The 17500-nt window shown below is 46.8% G+C and overlaps 2 protein-coding genes and 1 long non-coding RNA gene across 3 annotated transcripts in view; 1 reads left to right on the forward strand and 2 right to left on the reverse strand.

Moving 5' to 3' along the window:
• The window catches only part of tnmd (tenomodulin), a 43310-nt gene extending 34796 nt beyond the window's left edge, over positions 1 to 8514 (forward strand). Inside the window, exons 5-7 of the mRNA XM_042074306.1 lie at positions 1463 to 1622; positions 3160 to 3266; positions 7617 to 8514. Coding sequence (XP_041930240.1) covers positions 1463 to 1622; positions 3160 to 3266; positions 7617 to 7826 — 477 coding nt within the window. The 3' untranslated portion in view covers positions 7827 to 8514. The remainder of the gene's footprint in view (positions 1 to 1462; positions 1623 to 3159; positions 3267 to 7616) is intronic.
• On the reverse strand, positions 6088 to 11207 carry LOC121694257. Its single transcript, XR_006025713.1, has 3 exons — positions 10380 to 11207; positions 9840 to 9984; positions 6088 to 6388 (listed from the first exon to the last, which is right to left on the reverse strand). It is a non-coding gene; the product is annotated as an uncharacterized LOC121694257 (long non-coding RNA).
• Positions 11208 to 15231: 4024 nt separating this feature from the next.
• elf1 (E74-like ETS transcription factor 1) overlaps positions 15232 to 17500 on the reverse strand; it is a 33945-nt gene continuing 31676 nt past the window's right edge. The window contains 1 exon segment of the mRNA XM_042073983.1: positions 15232 to 16810. Within this exon segment, the coding sequence (XP_041929917.1) occupies positions 15997 to 16810 (814 nt within the window). The 3' untranslated portion in view covers positions 15232 to 15996.

Consider the following 17500-nt stretch of genomic DNA (forward strand, 5'->3'; position numbering starts at 1 on the left):
GGGGGTGGACACTGGTCGGGAAGTGTGTCAAAGAGCTAGCCGAGCATGGCGCGGTACCGGGGGCGAGGGTGTCGGGTTCTAATCAGGCAGAACCAAAGTGGGTTCTTTCTCACCACAGGTCAGTGGGGTGTCACTTTGCAAACAAACAAGATGCGGCAGAAGAGATACATTCCAATACAGCAAGAACAGCAGGGTGGGGAAAACAACAGAGAGAGAGAGAAAGAGAGAGAGAGAAAGAGAGAGAGAGAGAGAGAGAGAGAGACAATCAGGGAAAGAGGAAGAGGGGAACGGGGAAAAGTGAAAAAAGAGAGAAAGAAGTGGCTGGAAAAAGAGAGGGGGACATAGAATAGAGGGCTGGAATAGAGTTCATTTGGAGAAGGAGAAGGACAGAGAGAGAGTAGGGAGAGAGAGAGAGAGAGAGAGTAGGGAGAGAGAGAGAGAGAGAGAGAGAGAGCACAAGCCAAAAGTAAATGATCGTAGCTTTTCTCCATAGCCGTAGGACTTGACATCGAGCTTAACTAATGTGCAATTAAGCCACAGACTGGGAGAAAATCACCTTGAAAAAACATTTGTCAAGTCGACCATTTCTTCATCTCTGTTCTCTGTGCTAATTAACATGGGAATATGAAGTCTATTTGTTTGCCTATGTGATTACATACAGAGCAGCCAAACAAACACATTAGTATAAACTGGGGGATGCCTTGCCCAGGCCTATTTTTATACGTCTCTATTAGATGTAAAATGATGTGCCATCCCTATCATTAAGCAATAATAGTTTACTTTACAGCTCATGAACTACAGAATCAACAAATTAAGCATATTAATAGACCCATATCATATCATCGTGTGTGTGTGTGTTTGTGCATGCGTGCGTGTTTCTCTCTCTCTCTCTCTCTCTTTCTGTCTCTCTGTGTGTGTGTGTGTGTTTGTGTATGCAAGACTTGTCCATCCAGACATGTCATATTTAACAACATATCACTCTTCCATAGTATATGTATTAAAAAAAAAAAAAAGCAGAGGAGACCATGAAACATCATGAAAGTCAAATCAGATTCCCAGCCGTCTGCTCTCAGAATGAAAATGCTCTGCCCACCACAGATAACTAGAGGACGAGAGGCGAGGGAAGGTGGGAGGCGCGGGGGGGCGGGTGATGGGCTGAGACTGGACGCTTGAAAGCAGACGAGGGCAGAGAGGCATTTTTGGACTTTATGCGAGGGTCAAGCTGTATTGAAGTTGCGTTGCAGCGGGTTTAAGTCCTTTCCAGTTCCACTCTGAGGACTGGCAGGGCAGCTGGATGAAAGCCTGAAGGCCACACTACTCCCCTGTGGGGAGGAGAGCTTGAGCAGTGCATGCAGAGGAGCGTTGGGTGAGTGGGGAAAAAAGGCTAAAAATCTAAGTGCCTCTGTGTGTGTGTGTGTGTGTGCGCGCGTGCGTGCGTGCGCGTGTACGCTCGTTCTTTCAGGTTGGGGAGCTGGAGACTGTGGACGTGAAGGTGGAGGACTCGCAGGTGTGGGTTCCGTCCGAGGAGCCCATTACCAACCACGCCTTCCTCCTGGAGTCCAAGATCTGGGAGGTGTGCCGGGAGCTGCCCATCCACTGGATCCACCCCGCGCCACTCCGAGGTACACACACACACACACACACACACACACACACACACATAGGTGCATCCCATGTCCACTTGAATAAAGAAGACTTCTCAAGGACACTCAAAATACCCCAGGAAAATGCAAAACAAACCCAATCTTATTATGAGTTTCTACAAGATGGGAGTTTGGCTTTTTTTACTATGATTACTATGATTAGAATGTTGCCATTCTCCAAATCATAATTTCCTAGTTTCAAACAGCCACCTCTCATCAAAGATTGCACATGCAGCCCTAAGACAATGTTTCTCCTCCTTGTAGTGAGCATGAGTAAGAGACATGGGCAGATTTAATAAGGAGTTTTCTGGGAGGTTTTTTTTTTGTATTAACCTCCAACACTATTCCAGCAGCCCCACCCAAGCCAATAGTGGTAATTTTGTTTTTGCTTTCTCAGTAGAAAAATATAGTATATAAAAGCCATCAAACGATAGCAAAGTTACATTGTTGAGAAATATTAGCTCATCTAACGTTATTTTCTATACCTAATCCTATGTTACCTTTGGCCTCATTGTCAGCTGCTTCACAACAATTTGCTATCTTATTATCTTAATGAGTTAGATTTGGCGATAAAACACAATTTACACAATGTAACACCACAAGTTGTCTTACTAAGGTATACAAAAATAATGTGACCACCAAGACATTAACTTACAGCACCTAATGCGGTGAACTGTAATGTGCCACTTGAGGTTTGTGGTATTCTTACCAGCATGTCTGCATTTTCTCGCTTCTGACATAACGATGCATTTCGTTTTAATCTCTCAGCCTCATTAAACCCAAGTATCAGCTTGTTTTTCTCACCAAACGGTGTATTTAATATGATCTTTCTAATATATAGTAAAGTAGTTGAAAGGTTAATATAAGCTTGCACTTCACTGTGCTAGGCCTGATATGCTTTGTACACAGCAGAGGAAATGAAACTGTTGAATAGAACACCCATTAAACTGGATATTTGGTTGTTGATGTGTACATATTTCTTTTTTATTATTTGAAATTAAAACACTACAACTTAAACCTTTATGGGGGTTCAACGCACTAGAAAAACCCACCCACCATCCATCTCATGCCTTTGAGCTCAGCTGTGTGTGCAGACTGTCTCTTATCCACTCAGCCCAAGTTCACACAGACTAATTAATTTCTTGACCATGTAAAAGTAGCAATTGACCTATTTTGCCAGGGAGCCGCAGCAGAAAGCGGAGCATCCGCCGCCCGTCTCGGGAACGATCCGCTGCCCCCAGCCATGCCCGTCGGAAATCGACCCCGAGATCCAACGGAAAAAACTGCTGTGCTAATAACTTCCAGAAAGTAATCATCCAACAAGGCCTTTATGTACATGACAAGGCTCCCAGTCCTCCAGGGAGGCTTTGTCAGACAGAGTGTCTGATGTGTGGATGTGATCTGAGTATGAGTGTCTCTTTCCCCCGCTTATTCTCTCTCTCTCTCTCTGTCTCTTTCTCTCTCTCCCCTCTCTCTCTCTCTCTCTCTGTCTCTTTCTCTCTCTCCCCTCTCTCAGAGGCTGAGTTCCATGACGTGGAGGACGTGGAGGACACGCCCGATGAGGACGCCCGAGGTCAACGCAAGGCCAGGGACGTCTTGGATCACGTGGCAGTGAACGACTATGTGAGTAGCCGACTACCCGAAACCACTATCCGTTGACCAACCACAGCAATCTAACCCTCCCCCCCCCCCCCCCAACACACACACACACACACACACACAATTAACCCCCCCATTCCTCCCCCTTTTCTTCATCCGGTTTAAATCAGCCATTAATCTATGCAGCATTGCAAGACTTGAAACGGAATTTGCAGACTACAGGGCATTGCAATTGCTCTATATATCTGTTTAAATGAGGCCAGCTCACTTAAGACTCCCCTTAATGTCTTCCCATTAATTGAGAGGGGTGTTTAGTCTTCAAAGGCAGCTCTGCATCTCCCTCAAGCTTTCGCTGAAACCTTTCTTGTTTCTTCTAGCCCCTTGTTTATTTATTTTTTCCCCTCTTCTGGTGGATACAGGGCGCCTCTTTAAGGTTATTCGTTAATGAATTAATTAATTTATTAACGTTACCCTTAATTATGAACGTCGAGGATAAATAACCACCGACCGAAGCGTTTGGATGTAAATTACCCTCGACTCACCTGTGCTCGTGTGCAAGTGTTAATGGCTGTCCCGTCGTTAGCGGTCAGGGACAGACACCCACATGGGCTCAACTGGCGATTGACTCTCCCCGTCCCCAGTCCCCCACTCTAAACAGAGGGGCATGAGGGAGAAGCGGAGATGAAAGAGGCAGGAAATAAGACCATTTATCTGCAGCCTCCCAGGGACACCTGAGTCCGACACTAGCACCACTGCCTCCTCCTCCTCCTCCTCCTCCCGTGTCCCTCCTTCTCTCCCATATCCACAGCTTCAATGTTCCGTCTAATTAAAGCAAAACCCACAGATGAAACGTCTCTTTTTCCTCCTCTCTCCATCCCTCCGCCCTCCTCTCTCCATCCCTCCGCCCTCCTCTCTCTCTCTATCTCTCTTTTTCATATGTCCTATTTCTATCAGCCCTTTATGACTCGCCAGTCCATCCCCTTCCAACACCTTTCCCAGCCAAGTTCCGTCTGTGGGTCGAACGATAGCAAAAGCTTTGGTGTGTGGTGTGTTTGTGGTGTGTGTGTGGTGTGGAGGGGTGATTGCTAGGGGGTGAAGTGACTCTGCCAGTAATTGGGAGTCGGATGTCACTGGTTGACGAGGAGAAAGTATATTTGCATTCTGCGTGATTCTTTAACCATCAGCACCACAGTTGGTTGCTCATGCCACCTCCAATGAGAGCAAAAGAAAGAAAGTCTTACTTCCCTCTCCTACCGCAGTCTTTGTTCTAGATATTCTACTTTTCCTCGCCCACCTCTCTGGCCGTCTCTAGTATAAATAACCACTGAGCGTGGTGCTTCAGAGTCGTGAGGTTTACAAGGCTGACCTTTGGCCGCGTCTGCCACAGTGATGTGCCACAGCACGGCGCTGGTCGCGGCGATCCCTCAGACTTAATAACTATCATCCGACGCGCCCGAGAAATTGCATCATGATCCTTGACCCACATTCTGCAGATAAGCCTCTCGGACAAGCAGGCCGACCGGCCAGTCCGCCTTCAGACTTTAGGCAAATTGATTCCTGATTGGCTATCTGAAGGGAGTTGATGGACCACTGCGTGACCCGCGCGCCTTGGCCTGGGATGTTATTATCAAATGGAATAGTGATCAAACACCCGGCGCCTGTGCAAGGGCCCCTCTTACACACACACACACAAGGGCCCCTCTCTGGACGGACGCTGGCCCCCATCAAAGCTTTTGGAGACCCTCTCCTCTCCTCTCCTCTCCTCTGCACACATTCTGAACTGCCATTCATAGAGAGCATGTAGAATGGAGTAGAGTGTAAATGAAACGTTGGGGGAAACGGCTCCGTTATATCTTACGCAGAGTTGTTCACCTGCAGGTTCCCAGAGGGCTATGCCTTTGCTACAACGTGAAATGGCAATGCACAGTATTTGATTCCAGTTGCATGTTAGTTGGCAAATGATTGAGTAATACTCAAGGGACAAATGTGTCTCTCACATCAGTAAGCTCGACATTAATCAGAAGCACTGAGGTGATTTATAGAGGTGTAGAAATTCAGCTGAGTTGAGTTGTAACTCAATGGATGATTCGACACAACTGGCTTGGTTTTCCACCTCACTTGTCCATATTGAATCCTTCCCATGATCCTTCAGGGAGGCTGTGTTTCATTTTATTGCCCCGACTCGAATAAATAAAGAACGTCGCTGTAAATTCAGAGCAGATTCGGTGGTAATGACTTTCATTTTTAATTAATGCCGCTTGTTTATGAGTGGAGGGTACATTTCCCATGGTGGTCGTTTCTGATCAGCGCAACACTGTCTCACAAATGGAAGTTCAAAGGTACCGTGATTAATATGTGCAATCTATTCGAGAGGCACTGGCTTTGATTAATTTGCCTCGGTGGAACAATACCACTCAATGTCTGTTTGTTTGGTGCCTTATCACCCATCATTTAGCTGAAATATTCCCCCAAAGCTGGAGCAGGCGAGGGTTAGCTTGTGGACCTGATAATGCGATCACTTGAACATCGACAGTCATTGTGTAGTTGGCTACATTATTAATCGTCGCATGTAAAAGCGATGACCCCCACCAGTTGACAGACATTATAAATCAGTAATTGCCTCTTTGCATTTGCAAGAGTCATAAATCATGACTGTGACACATGTGTCCTCACCCCCCCTCCCCCCATCTTAAACATGCAGTCCCCATCATTAAGAGAGTGCAAATTCACACAATTCATCATCTTTGTACTTTGTTGTAATGGCTGATTTGTATCACCTGGGTTGTGTCTGTGTGTTGGGAGTACGTCTACACTGATTTGGAATGGAAATTAGCATGTCCAATCCAATAGCAGTTACCGTGCCAACCATGAGGACCTGAAGCTGCCTTTCCTCGCTCCCCACTTGCATTCTGTCTTTCTTTGTTTTTGTTTTTTTAAAGAAGTCAACACCTGATTGTTTGCCTTTCCCAGACATCTAGGTCAGTGGCTGTAATGAGCGTTAGTTACTACAGTGCGTTTTAATCAGACGGGAGGCTCCATGCGGTCTCTGAAGAGCCATCTTGTTTTGTGTGCCTGGAGTGTTCTGCTGTCAGGCTGCGTCCAGGGTGGCATCTTCTCCCACCGTGGCCACTTCTCGCAAGGTTGTGCTAAGTGTGGAGAAGTACAGAAAAATACCGAATTAGATCTCAGTATTTTCCAGATCTGGATACGTATGGTATCTCCAGCACTTTGTCAAAAATATAACATTTCCAAAATCTTCACCAGTGTGTGAGACCAAAGTGAGCTTGATGTGGATTTTGAAGTAAGCAAGGCACAAAGTGTGACATGGGATTTGTTTCTCTGTTGAATCTAGGCTGCAGTCCATTGTGTGCAGCTGTTGGCTAGGCTCGGCTGAAGTGCTAGCTAATAGACTTGTGTTTATGTAGGAACCCTGTTCTTGGCATGCAATTTCCAAAATGCTCTTGATCAAAGGCATGGCTCTTCAGCCTAGGGTAAGGTGGGGGTGAGGGTTGGGGTGTGGAGGGGTGACACACACACACACACACGCCGACCATCACAATGGAAAAATCTGCGGCCCATTAATTTCACCCAATATTCCTTGTGTTTGAGTTTCATTTGGCCCCTTATATAAATTGTGATGTGGCCGGCGCGAGCAAATAAAGGGGATCTTGTTAGGCGATCATTACTCTGCTAATTGCCTCAGGAATGTGCCAGACACTTTGTGCCAAGGTCACCGAGGTGGGGGATGCTTTCATTTGTGGGCTCAAATTAAGAGGTGGCAGCAATTTTACTAGTTGTCTCTGTGTGTGTGCTGTGATGTGGTGTGTGTGTGTGTGTGTGTGTGTGTGTGTGTGTGTGTGTGTGAGAGAGAGAGAGAAAGAGAGAGAGAGAGAACGAGAGTGTGTTTTTTAATGTCTATTTGTGTGTCATGTATGTGTGTTAGTGTGTGTGTGTGTGTGTGTCGAGGAGTGAGAGGTCACAGAAGAAAGGGATAGCGTAATTATTTTGGCTTCCAGCAGTGTCAAACCCACTTTGATGGAGACCTGCCGGGCCAAACAGGGCTGAGGGAGTCCTGCAGGAGAGAGGTGGGACAGGCCTGGCAGGAGGAATGCTTGCACTGGCACAATGGAAAGGTCAAGGGTATTATATCATGCTTTATGCTCCGCTAGCTCAAATCAAGGCCGCCTCGTGTAAATACTGTTATGATCCGCGCCATCATTGAGTTCGGTTGGGTCTGAACTGTTGTCAATTTAGCATCAAGTCCAAAGCGCTCAAACCTCAAATCAAGCCATCAGTCTTGAGGAGGGTCAATCACTGGCACGACTGGCTGCTCTAATGACTGCCCCACCCTTGTTCTTTTCTTTTCCTCTGTAGAGAGAAATCGGACTCGAGCTCACCAACGCCCTGGACGAACAAGGCTACTGCTGCCAACACTGTCGCCGTGGCTACCGCCACTGCCAGCGCTATCACGAGCCGCTGGGCGGCTACTGGCCCTATCCGTACTACTACCAAGGCGGCCGCGTCATCTGCCAAATCATCATGCCGTGCAACTGGTGGATCGCACGGATGCTCGGCCGAGTTTAGACTGAGTCGGCGCGGCTCCACGTCCGCCTGGCTGACTGAAAGATTAACTGGTGCTGGTGCTAACGCAGCTCAGGATATCTGATATGCCTTAGCCTACTTCATGGTTTTTGCTGGGCTGGGGAGCAGTAATGTTTTATGTAAATCACTCTCTATCAGTGGAGTACACAAACAAACGCTAATTTGATGTTTCATGAGATTAACTCTAAGCAGAGACGGAACCATGAGTGCTTGCTCAGCCATTTTGCCTCTGTTGCCTTATTCCACTGCATTTATTTGCAAATTGGCTTTCCAATGTTTTGTGCAATGAATCTTGCGTGACTTGTTTTTTCAATCAACGTTTCTTTCTTGGTGAAAAATCATCTGTTGCAGATGTAAACAAACTGGGGCACCTTTCTTGATGTTGAATTTTTAAGAACTTTAGAAGTAAATGTTTTCTTTTCACCAAACTTTTGTTTGCATGAACCTCCTGATCTTTCTTTATTTAACAGATGGGTGTGTGGGGTTACCAATGTACTTGTATTCTTTTTCTATTAGACATTCCATACTTTTAAGGACTTTTACTGGAAATTAGCATGTACAACATTTAGCTGTACTGCGTACAGTACATTGTGTTTTTATCCACGGTATACTAATGTAGAAATATGTGAATTTAATGTCTTCAAATGAAATAAAATGTCCATATTTACAAGCCCAAGTTTCATCTTTTTATTCTCGTTTGATAAATACAATATTTCACGCCGGGGTCTTGTTCTGTACTTTGGTTGATGCTGAGCTAAAAAAAGGAAAGTTTCCAATCTTTTAAAGTTTCCGATCTTTTAAAGTTTCCGATATTTTAAAGTTTCCAATCTTTTAAAGTTTTCTTATGTGTCTTTGGAGCAGGTCTACATAAAGATTACCAAAGAAGATGATGAAAAAATGTAACTACAGAGCACAGTTTGCCAGTTTTGCGATCAAACTTTCAGCATTACAAGTGCATTCTCAGCCAACTGAGGAAAACTGTCTGTCAGTGGGATAGATGTTCTCTGATTCTGTATCAACTCAGCCCCCCCCCCCCCCCCCCCCCGCTATACACCAGACACTGTCATTGCTTTTCATAAGTCTGGTTTTTATTGACTTTTGCACCTACTCAGACAGCCAGGTCTCCTATCCAACTCAAGGTGTGACTGCTGCCGTGAAAGAAAGGCGCAAAACACCTTCGCATATGTGCCAGCGCTTTGCAAACCAAAGCGCTTCTGAGAATCAATTTAAGGTTTAAGTCACACTGGCTATTTCGGGAAGTGATTCACACCCAGAGCAAAAATATTGCTTTCATCTCCGTGACAAAAGACGGCCAAATTCAGCACATACAGTACACAAACTCCACAAACACCAAAGGCAAAAATAAGGCCGAAAGGAAAGAGCCTGGTCTAGGTTTTTGTGACTGACGAGATCTGCTTATTTCACCATCTCTCATGCAGTGGTTCTCCCTTTTATAAACAAATTCCCACAACCAACATTGGCCAAAAAAAAACATTCCAAAACCTTAGCCATATGTATCATAACATAAGCTTCAGAATTTGCTGCTGTGGATATGGAGATAGACCCTTACCTCTCCAGAAATATCAGTTCTCTTATGCCATGTTATTATGGATGTATGCTGCATTCCTAAATATGAGATCAAATTCAGTCAATTCAGCTCATTTCTCTCCAGTGCTCAGAGTAAAAAAGCTAAGAGCGAGTGAGATGAGTGAAATGATGGTGCAGCCTAACGGCAGCAGACTTCAAACAAACTAATTTAACTCACCACGAAGCCTAAAGGCAGCCCTGAGAAGTGCATGATAACCTACATGTGTGCTTACGTCTCTTTCTCCTCTCTCACTGAAAAAGCATACTGTGTCTGACATACTGTACGCTGTGGACAGTAAGGCGCTAGATACTGAGCTAACAGGATTGATTTGTGTGCGTGTGTGTGTGTGTGTGCGTGTGTGCATGTGTGTGCATGCGCATGCGTGTGTGTATGTGTGTGTACTTAACCTCATGTTGATTCAACCATCTGTAATGTACTGCCAATCCTCATCAGTCTCCCTTCGGGTGCACAGACTATCGATAATGTTTGTTTTTCAGTTGCAAGTCAGGTCTTGACAATCATTTTACACAACAGCTGGCTTGCTGGTGCCACCTTGGAGAGATAACAGACATTATTTGCAGCACCACACAGCAATCTCCAAGAAAGCAAAAAAGAAATGGTAATAAAATCAACCTTCTGCTTTGTTATCACCAGTAAACAAACATAACCCTCAGCTGCTGCACTTAGGACATTTACACCAGCTATCTGGGGAATCTAAAAGGGGAAAATCTGTTGTCTTGGGGGACAACATTCTAATGAAATGAAGAGAGAAGATAAAAAGAAAGAAAGAAAGAAAGAAAGAAAGAAAGACAAAAAAATCATCAGAGCTTCTAGTCACAGTCTGGTATCTGACTCTTTTTTGACTTCTTTTATATTTTTTCACACATGCAAATATATATAAACATGCAAATAAATAGATACAAATAAAATAGCAACAGCTTGTGTACCTGTTTTGTGTTGATGAGGACGCAGGCGGAACAGATGAGGAGAGAGCCGCTGTGAGTCTGGTTGCGTGGCCTTGGCCGCCAGTGCCCGTGCCAAGGCGAGGGGGGGGGGGGGGGTTTGGGGGGGCTCTCTGTGGTGGCCCGCGGAGCAGTGAACCCTAACAGGTGTGCATGTGAATAATTTCCCTTTTGTTAGCACATCAAAGTGTGCTGCAATTTACCTCCTAGCCATTTGTTTTGGTTTACAATGCATTACTTGGCCATTACAGTGTTTAGTTTCTCTCTCTCTCTCTCTCTCTGTCTCTCTCTCGTATTGGCTCCTGGATGTGGTTCTGCAGGAGAAAGAAAGAAAGAAAGAAAGAAAGAAAGAAAGAAAGAGAGAAATATGCAGGAGAAGGACTAGACAGGACGAGAGAGAGAGGACGAGAGAGAGAGAGAGAGAGGACGAGAGAGAGAGAGGACGAGAGAGAGTACACTGTGTTCAGTCGTGAAACCCCCCAAACGCCTGAAGGAGCTTAGGGGAGCGAGGAAAGCGTGCTGCTACTGCCATCCGGTGGCCGGACATCAGAACAGCATGTTCATCTAAGCCAGGCCGTGTCAGATGTGAAGGACTGCAGCCAGACGATGAGCCGTTTAGTATGGAGTATGGAGGGAGTGCCTCTGCTCTGCTTGCATTTGAAGTCTGTATCAATACATCATCTATGCTGATGTATGCATGATCTTCTCCTCCCCACGTTCAATCAATACTCAAATCTACTTGATGCTCATCTGGGTCTTTTCTCAACAGGCAAAATGTTGCCGAATGCGTTCGAAATGTAAACACACATTTTTTTATTTATTATTTTCATTTGAATTTCCAATACAAATACAATAAAGTATCTATCTATCTATCTATCTATCTATCTATTTACAGCTTGGGACACTAAGCCCTCCGCTGACTGCCCGGTTCGAGACAGGACATGCACACCCTCTCCTGGTCTACCTTAACTATCCTGAGAAATATGATAAGAGCGAGACTCTCACAGGCGCTCTGCGCGACACCAGTGAATTGAGTAGGTGGTTGTAGTCTTTAGTCTTTAGCTGAGGTATGACTCTCAGTGTAGCGCCCCTGCTCCAGAGAACTCACGCTGGTATGAGCCCCGGCACCTGTTTTGTGAAAAATCTCCCAGCAGCCCCCAGACAGAGAGGCGTGAGCAAGCGACCGAGCAGCAGCAGGTGCCGGCACCGCCGTTGCTCCCCGCTGCCCCCTGGGGGTGGGGGGGCACTCACACTCCTCAGCTGTGTCATGAGCCCCCAGCTGCTTGCTTCTTCGCCCTGTCTCAGAAATAGCTCTCACACACGCCCTCAGCTCCACAGGGCCCTGGAGAGTTTTCTAGAAACATCACTCCCAAGAAACACACACACACTTCTCTCCCACTCTCTAACCCCTGGAACCTGGACTTCAGCATTTCATGTCACTAGCCTGCTGTCTAAACAAGAGCAGCGCGTAAGCTGCGCTTGGCTGTCGAGCTCCGCAGCCTTGACTGATTTGAATTGAAGGATACTGCTCTTTGGTCTTTCGCCTCCTTCTGCTTTCATGTCAAATAAGTTGACTATCAACTCTCGACTGACCACCTGAGGATCAGCCAGGGATGGAGCTTCCTTTGAGGTCGTGCTTGTTTCAAGTTGTTGTAGACAGTGCAGCTAGCCAATTACAGCAAATAAAAGAGCGTTGGGGGGGGGGGGCTGGTGAATTTTTTGCTGTGTGTATATTTGATCTCCCCTCTCTTCCCCCATCCTGCTCCTAGCTGTTGTTGCCTCGGAGAGTCTGGTGTTGTGTTAGCCCGGCGCTGTTGTTTCTGTTTGTGCTATTTTCTGTTGCCGTGTTTGCTGGTGTTTGTTTGCCCGCCCGTGGACACGCCGAAAGAGCCTGGTCTCCAGCTGTACTTGAGTAAACTCGGGGGCTGGGAGCGGTGGTGGCGGCGACCGGCTGCCAGATGGCTCTCTCTTGCGCGTTGGCTCTCCCTCTCCCCAAACGCGACTCACACCCTTGGCAACAGGGCCCCCCACCACCACCACCACCGCCTCACTCACCTACCCGCCCACCCGCACACACAATCCCACCACCAGCACGAGCACACCGATCATCAAACACCGAAACACACAAGGCTCCAGCCAGTTGTGGATTCCACGGCAGCTGGTGCTGCTATTCCTGCTGCCACCACGGGCACCGCCACCACCACCACCAGGGCCAGCAGCAGCAGCATCACGCGTTGGGGTGGCAGCTGCTAATCAATGGAGAGAGGAGACGTCTCAGGCAGACGGGCAGGCGAGAGCCCCTCTCCCGCCGGCGCTGCCTTCACACTCTCCGCATGACTGGACTTGACAGCAGGGGCACGGGTCTGATAGCATTAAATAAAAACACACAGGTGGTCGAGCCCAATCACCTCCACAGCAGTTCAATTTCCTCTTCTCCCAGCCTCCCCCCACCACCCCAAACACACACACACACACACACACACAGCTCTGATCTACCATGGTGGAGCGGCGTGGGCTTCCACATCTGCAGGCCCCCGAGCAGATGTGCTGTGAACTCGTTTGCCCTCACGGTTGAGCTTTAGCTCCCTTTTCGGCTTCTTAGGGCTCGGAACAGGAAATTAAGTCGTAATTGTCGGGGAAAAAATGTGCCTGGAAAACACCTATACAGAGAAATGTAGAGAAGCAAAAAAATAAGAATAAATAGATTAAATTAATTAATAAAGCAAAGGAAATATGTGAAAACCCAAGCAGTTGCTCTGACCTCCTTCAGAGGCTGGTGCTTACGCTTATTATGAGATGTGAGGACTCATGAAGGAGAGAGGGGAAAGAAACGCTTAATAAGTCCTTTGTGGTTTGCAGATGGTAGAACAGTCAGCAATTTTTCTTGGCATCAGAAAAAAATGTGACTTCAAAGAGGTCATTTAAGCAAAATTGAGCTTTATTACATTTTTTTCTTTGTTTTAGAAAAAAAAATACATTTCTACACTACTATTTCAGCATATGGGAGTGCCTCAGGCAGCTCCAGAACAACACATGTAAAACAATAACAGTAGAGAAGAGAACAGCAGGACTCGGGCAGAGGAGCACAGCTGATACACTCTGACCCTTACCAGACCCTTGTGCTGGGTCAGGGGAGAAGAGACAACGCTGAGGCCCATAAACCAAACCTTAGCCAGCGGGGCCAGATCCAAGGATTTGACTGTGCTTGTTGTGTAAGGCATTAAATGGGGGGCATGGGGGGTTAAGGCAAGGTCAAAATTGTCACTGGTCGTTGATTGTCACTGACTTCCTTTCGATTTCAATGCTGTAACATTTCATAACGCTGATTGTCCAGTGTTTGTGCCAATTTATCAGGACAGAGATTATTTTCAGAGGGAAATTGAATTGAGAGTGAGAAGAATTGTTGGAGCAGCCTGTAACCCCGCAAGCCTGGCTTCTGGCTCCACACCAAGGTCCATCCAGACGGCCAAGGCTCCCCCTTTTCAGACAGCAGAGTCAATCACGGCCATCAATTCGGTACAAATTGAGTTCTGGATCAATATGGGTGCAGTGTGCTTTACAGCCCCGTACACCCCCCCCCACCCCCACCCCACCCCAACATACACACACACACACACACACACACACGAGGTCCTGGGCTTTTTAAAGGCCTCAGCTCGAAAGTCCTCGGCTCCCATCCGACTCAATGTAGAAATGTCACATGGAGTGTGAGACGCCCATTTGGGGAGGGAGGGAACAACATCATTCAAATATGGAGCATGGCTCCTATCCTAAGCCCGACCGTGCTACGTACACTGTTTTTAGAGGGGAATGTGATAAAGGTGAACATGGGGTTGACTGTGAAACCAATGAATTGGAGCCGGTGGGAGCTTTCACTGGCTTGCCAGTTTAGGGGGTAAATAGGCCTCAGTTACGCCAGCACAGAGTTTAGTTGAGAAGCACAATGAAAAAGGCATTTTACCGTATAAAAACAACACATCAAAATGATGTGTTCACAGTGGCTATTTATGGAGAGGCCAGAAGGCATGGGGCGATTCGTTTTCTCTTTCTGTTGTTTAACATAACAATACAAAAACATAAACATTGGAGTGCAGAGTATATGGAATGCTTCAAAATGATAAACAGATACAGCTGGAGACAAACAAACATTTCAATTCCTGGTTCGTACATACTACTGAATATACGTTCCCTCGTATTTGGTATTTTTGCATATGTAGGTAAATAATAATAAAAAAGAGCCTTTTTATACAGAATTTAGAAATTCACAAAATAAATAAATTTGTGGCCTTAAAATTGAATCTCAATCGTATATTATATATATTTATATATATATATATATATATATATTTCTATATTTCCATTTCATATTAACAGGACTTTACTCTGGGGAAGCAATAAGGTTTTTTGCTTTGAAATCACCAGCTTGGGAGTTGTTCCCAAATTCATACTCTTTTTCTTTCTCTTGGTTGAAAGTCTCCAAGTATACATTATATACTATCTGTAATCGGGTTGCCGCGGGAGACAGTGAATGCCCATTTCCATAGAAACACGGTGTGTTAAGGCCACGAGGTCTTGGCAGAGAATCACACTGCATTGATGGCGTGATAACGGGGGGGGGGGGGGGGTATTTGGGGGGACTGCAAGTCACAGAGCGGTGAGTCACGTCCATAGTGCGAGAGGTGGCAGCACCTTGAATTGAAAAGAAAGTCTGAGAGAGTGCACAGTATGGTGAGACAAACCAACATCCTCCCTCTTTGCTTTAATTAAGGCACTGTTCAGTTTAGGTGTGAGGCATGGTTTGTTTGTTTTGTTATTTTCTCTTCTATTTTTTTTTTGCTTTATTTGTAAGTCACTCCCCTGATATCCGGCTGTTCTTTCACCATGGGTGGAAGACCTGGTGGCTGGTCTGATTTGTAAGTCACACCATGGGTGGAAGACCTGGTGGCTGGTCTGATGAGTTTAACAACAGTCTTTCTATCTGCACGCCATCAAAGTGTCCTCGACAGGGTTGTGTTTTGGTTTTGCCGTCACCAGAGTTTTCAATTACCGACAACTCAGTTGCATCCCGTGACGTTCTTTGGTTGATTGGTGGTGGGGGGGGGAGGGACAAGAGATGACTTGACTTAAGCTTCTCACTGGCACATTTGGTCGGGTGGTCCCTGCTCCTGAAATGGCTGCGTTCCTGATGGGGAATGTTCATGTGGATGGGAAGAGGGGCTAGTGCCCCCCCCCCTTCCAAATATCAAACAGACATCTGCAAAAAAGGCTATCCCTTACAGTTCAAATGTAGGCACTGGTTCACATAGTTTATGAGTAAACAAATGTCCTCGGCCGGCAAGGGGCCTATATTTTTTGTTGTTGTTTCGTTAAGAGCAATAAATTACAAATTTGCGGCTGCTACTGTTGACTGTTGATGAAAGAAACTTTGAAAGAAAAAAAAAAAAAAAAACAGCAGTCAGGTTTTGGTTTTCTTTTGAATAGACATTTTTTGTTAAGGGTGGGGGGGGGGGGGGTGTGATTGTGTCCATACTCCATCTGAGATGCCTGCGGATGGAGGGGTTGAGGGGGGGGGGGGTCGGTTGGGGTTAGGGTGATGTTGCCTCTAGGTCTCAGACATCTCTGTTTTAATCTGGATGAAGTCGGAGGTGGGCAGACTAACGCTGACGGGGACCTCCACCATCTGCTCCTTGGGCTCGCTGACCCCCTCCAGCTCCTCGACGGGAGTCAGGCCCTCGCTGGGGCTGCTGGCCAGAGGAACGCCCGAGGAGGCGTCCGAGTGTCCGTTCATGCCGTTGGCGTCCAGACTGTCGCCGTTAGCGATGCCGTCGTCCTGAGTGAAGATCACAGTCCTGTACGTGAGCTCGCCATAGCCGTCGTCCATCTCCTCTTTGACGTAGATGCCGCCGGCCCCTGGGTCGCAGTTGACCAGCGACTGCAGGTAGAAGGGATCCAGGATCTCCTCCTTCACCGAGAGGCCCTGCAGCTCGCCAGGCTTGAACACGGTGGCGATGACCGTGCCAGGCTGCTGGGCCACCACGGGCTGACCATTGGCGTTGAGCGTCACCAGGCGGGTCAGGCCGTTCAGCGAGCCGGCACTGGTCATCACTCCTCCACCTCCTCCTCCTACGACCGACCCCAGACTGGTCACCAGCAGGCCTTCGTGGAGTCCGCCGCCGCCACTGGAGAGGTTGCCCCCGGTGCCCGTGGACAGCGAGGCGGTCTGGATGGTCAGCACGTCTTTGCCCCCGGGGCTGGTGGAGGGCACAGTGTGCAGGATGACCCGGGGAGGCGAGCTGTGGCCGCCGTCGCCATTGGCCAGGACAGTGGTCAGGGGCACAGTCTGCAGAGTGACGGAGCCGCCCGCCTGGGAGCTGGACGTCAGGACCATGGGGACAGTGGCTGGCATGTTGATGGTTCTGGACAGAGAGAGAGAGAAAGAGAGAGAGAGAGAGAAAGAAAGAGAGAGCGAAAGAGAAGAGAGAGAGAGAGAGAGAAAGAAAGAGAGAGAGAGAGCAAAAGAGAAGAGAGAGAACATGAGGGTTACAAAAGAGCTACGTAAATCTCTCCTTTTTTCTCTAGGACAGACTTTCAAAACAGCATCGATGGTCTGTCTGCTCTACACACCATGTGATGCCACTAGCATATGGACACAGTTCAGAGAACACATAATGAGAGGAATGCGTCTTCTCACAGCACGCACTTGCTATTACCCAAGCATGAATGTTCATGAGTGGACACTAGAGAATTAAATCATAAAAGCATGAAACGCTGCATGCACACAAAGACCCTTGTTGTGGCTACATATGTATTCCCATATGTTCCTTCTGGAATGAGAATGTGCTCATTACTAAATTAAAGCCGTATTACATGTTGTTAAATGTTGTCACCTATATATCATGCAAATCACACAACTGAGACTCATAAGAACACACAAAAACACAAACAATCAGATAAAACCTCCACTAATACTAACACGCCACATTACGTTAAAGCTGTTCCACTTATAATTAGCACACCGATGTGTAGGTCGTATTTTTCATGGACAATAATACGGCCGTATAATATTAACTTGACTTCTGCCCTCCAACATGCAGAATCCATTACTA

Source organism: Alosa sapidissima, chromosome 20 (genome assembly GCF_018492685.1).
Source record: "Alosa sapidissima isolate fAloSap1 chromosome 20, fAloSap1.pri, whole genome shotgun sequence".
In the NCBI taxonomy this organism is placed as follows: domain Eukaryota; kingdom Metazoa; phylum Chordata; class Actinopteri; order Clupeiformes; family Clupeidae; genus Alosa; species Alosa sapidissima.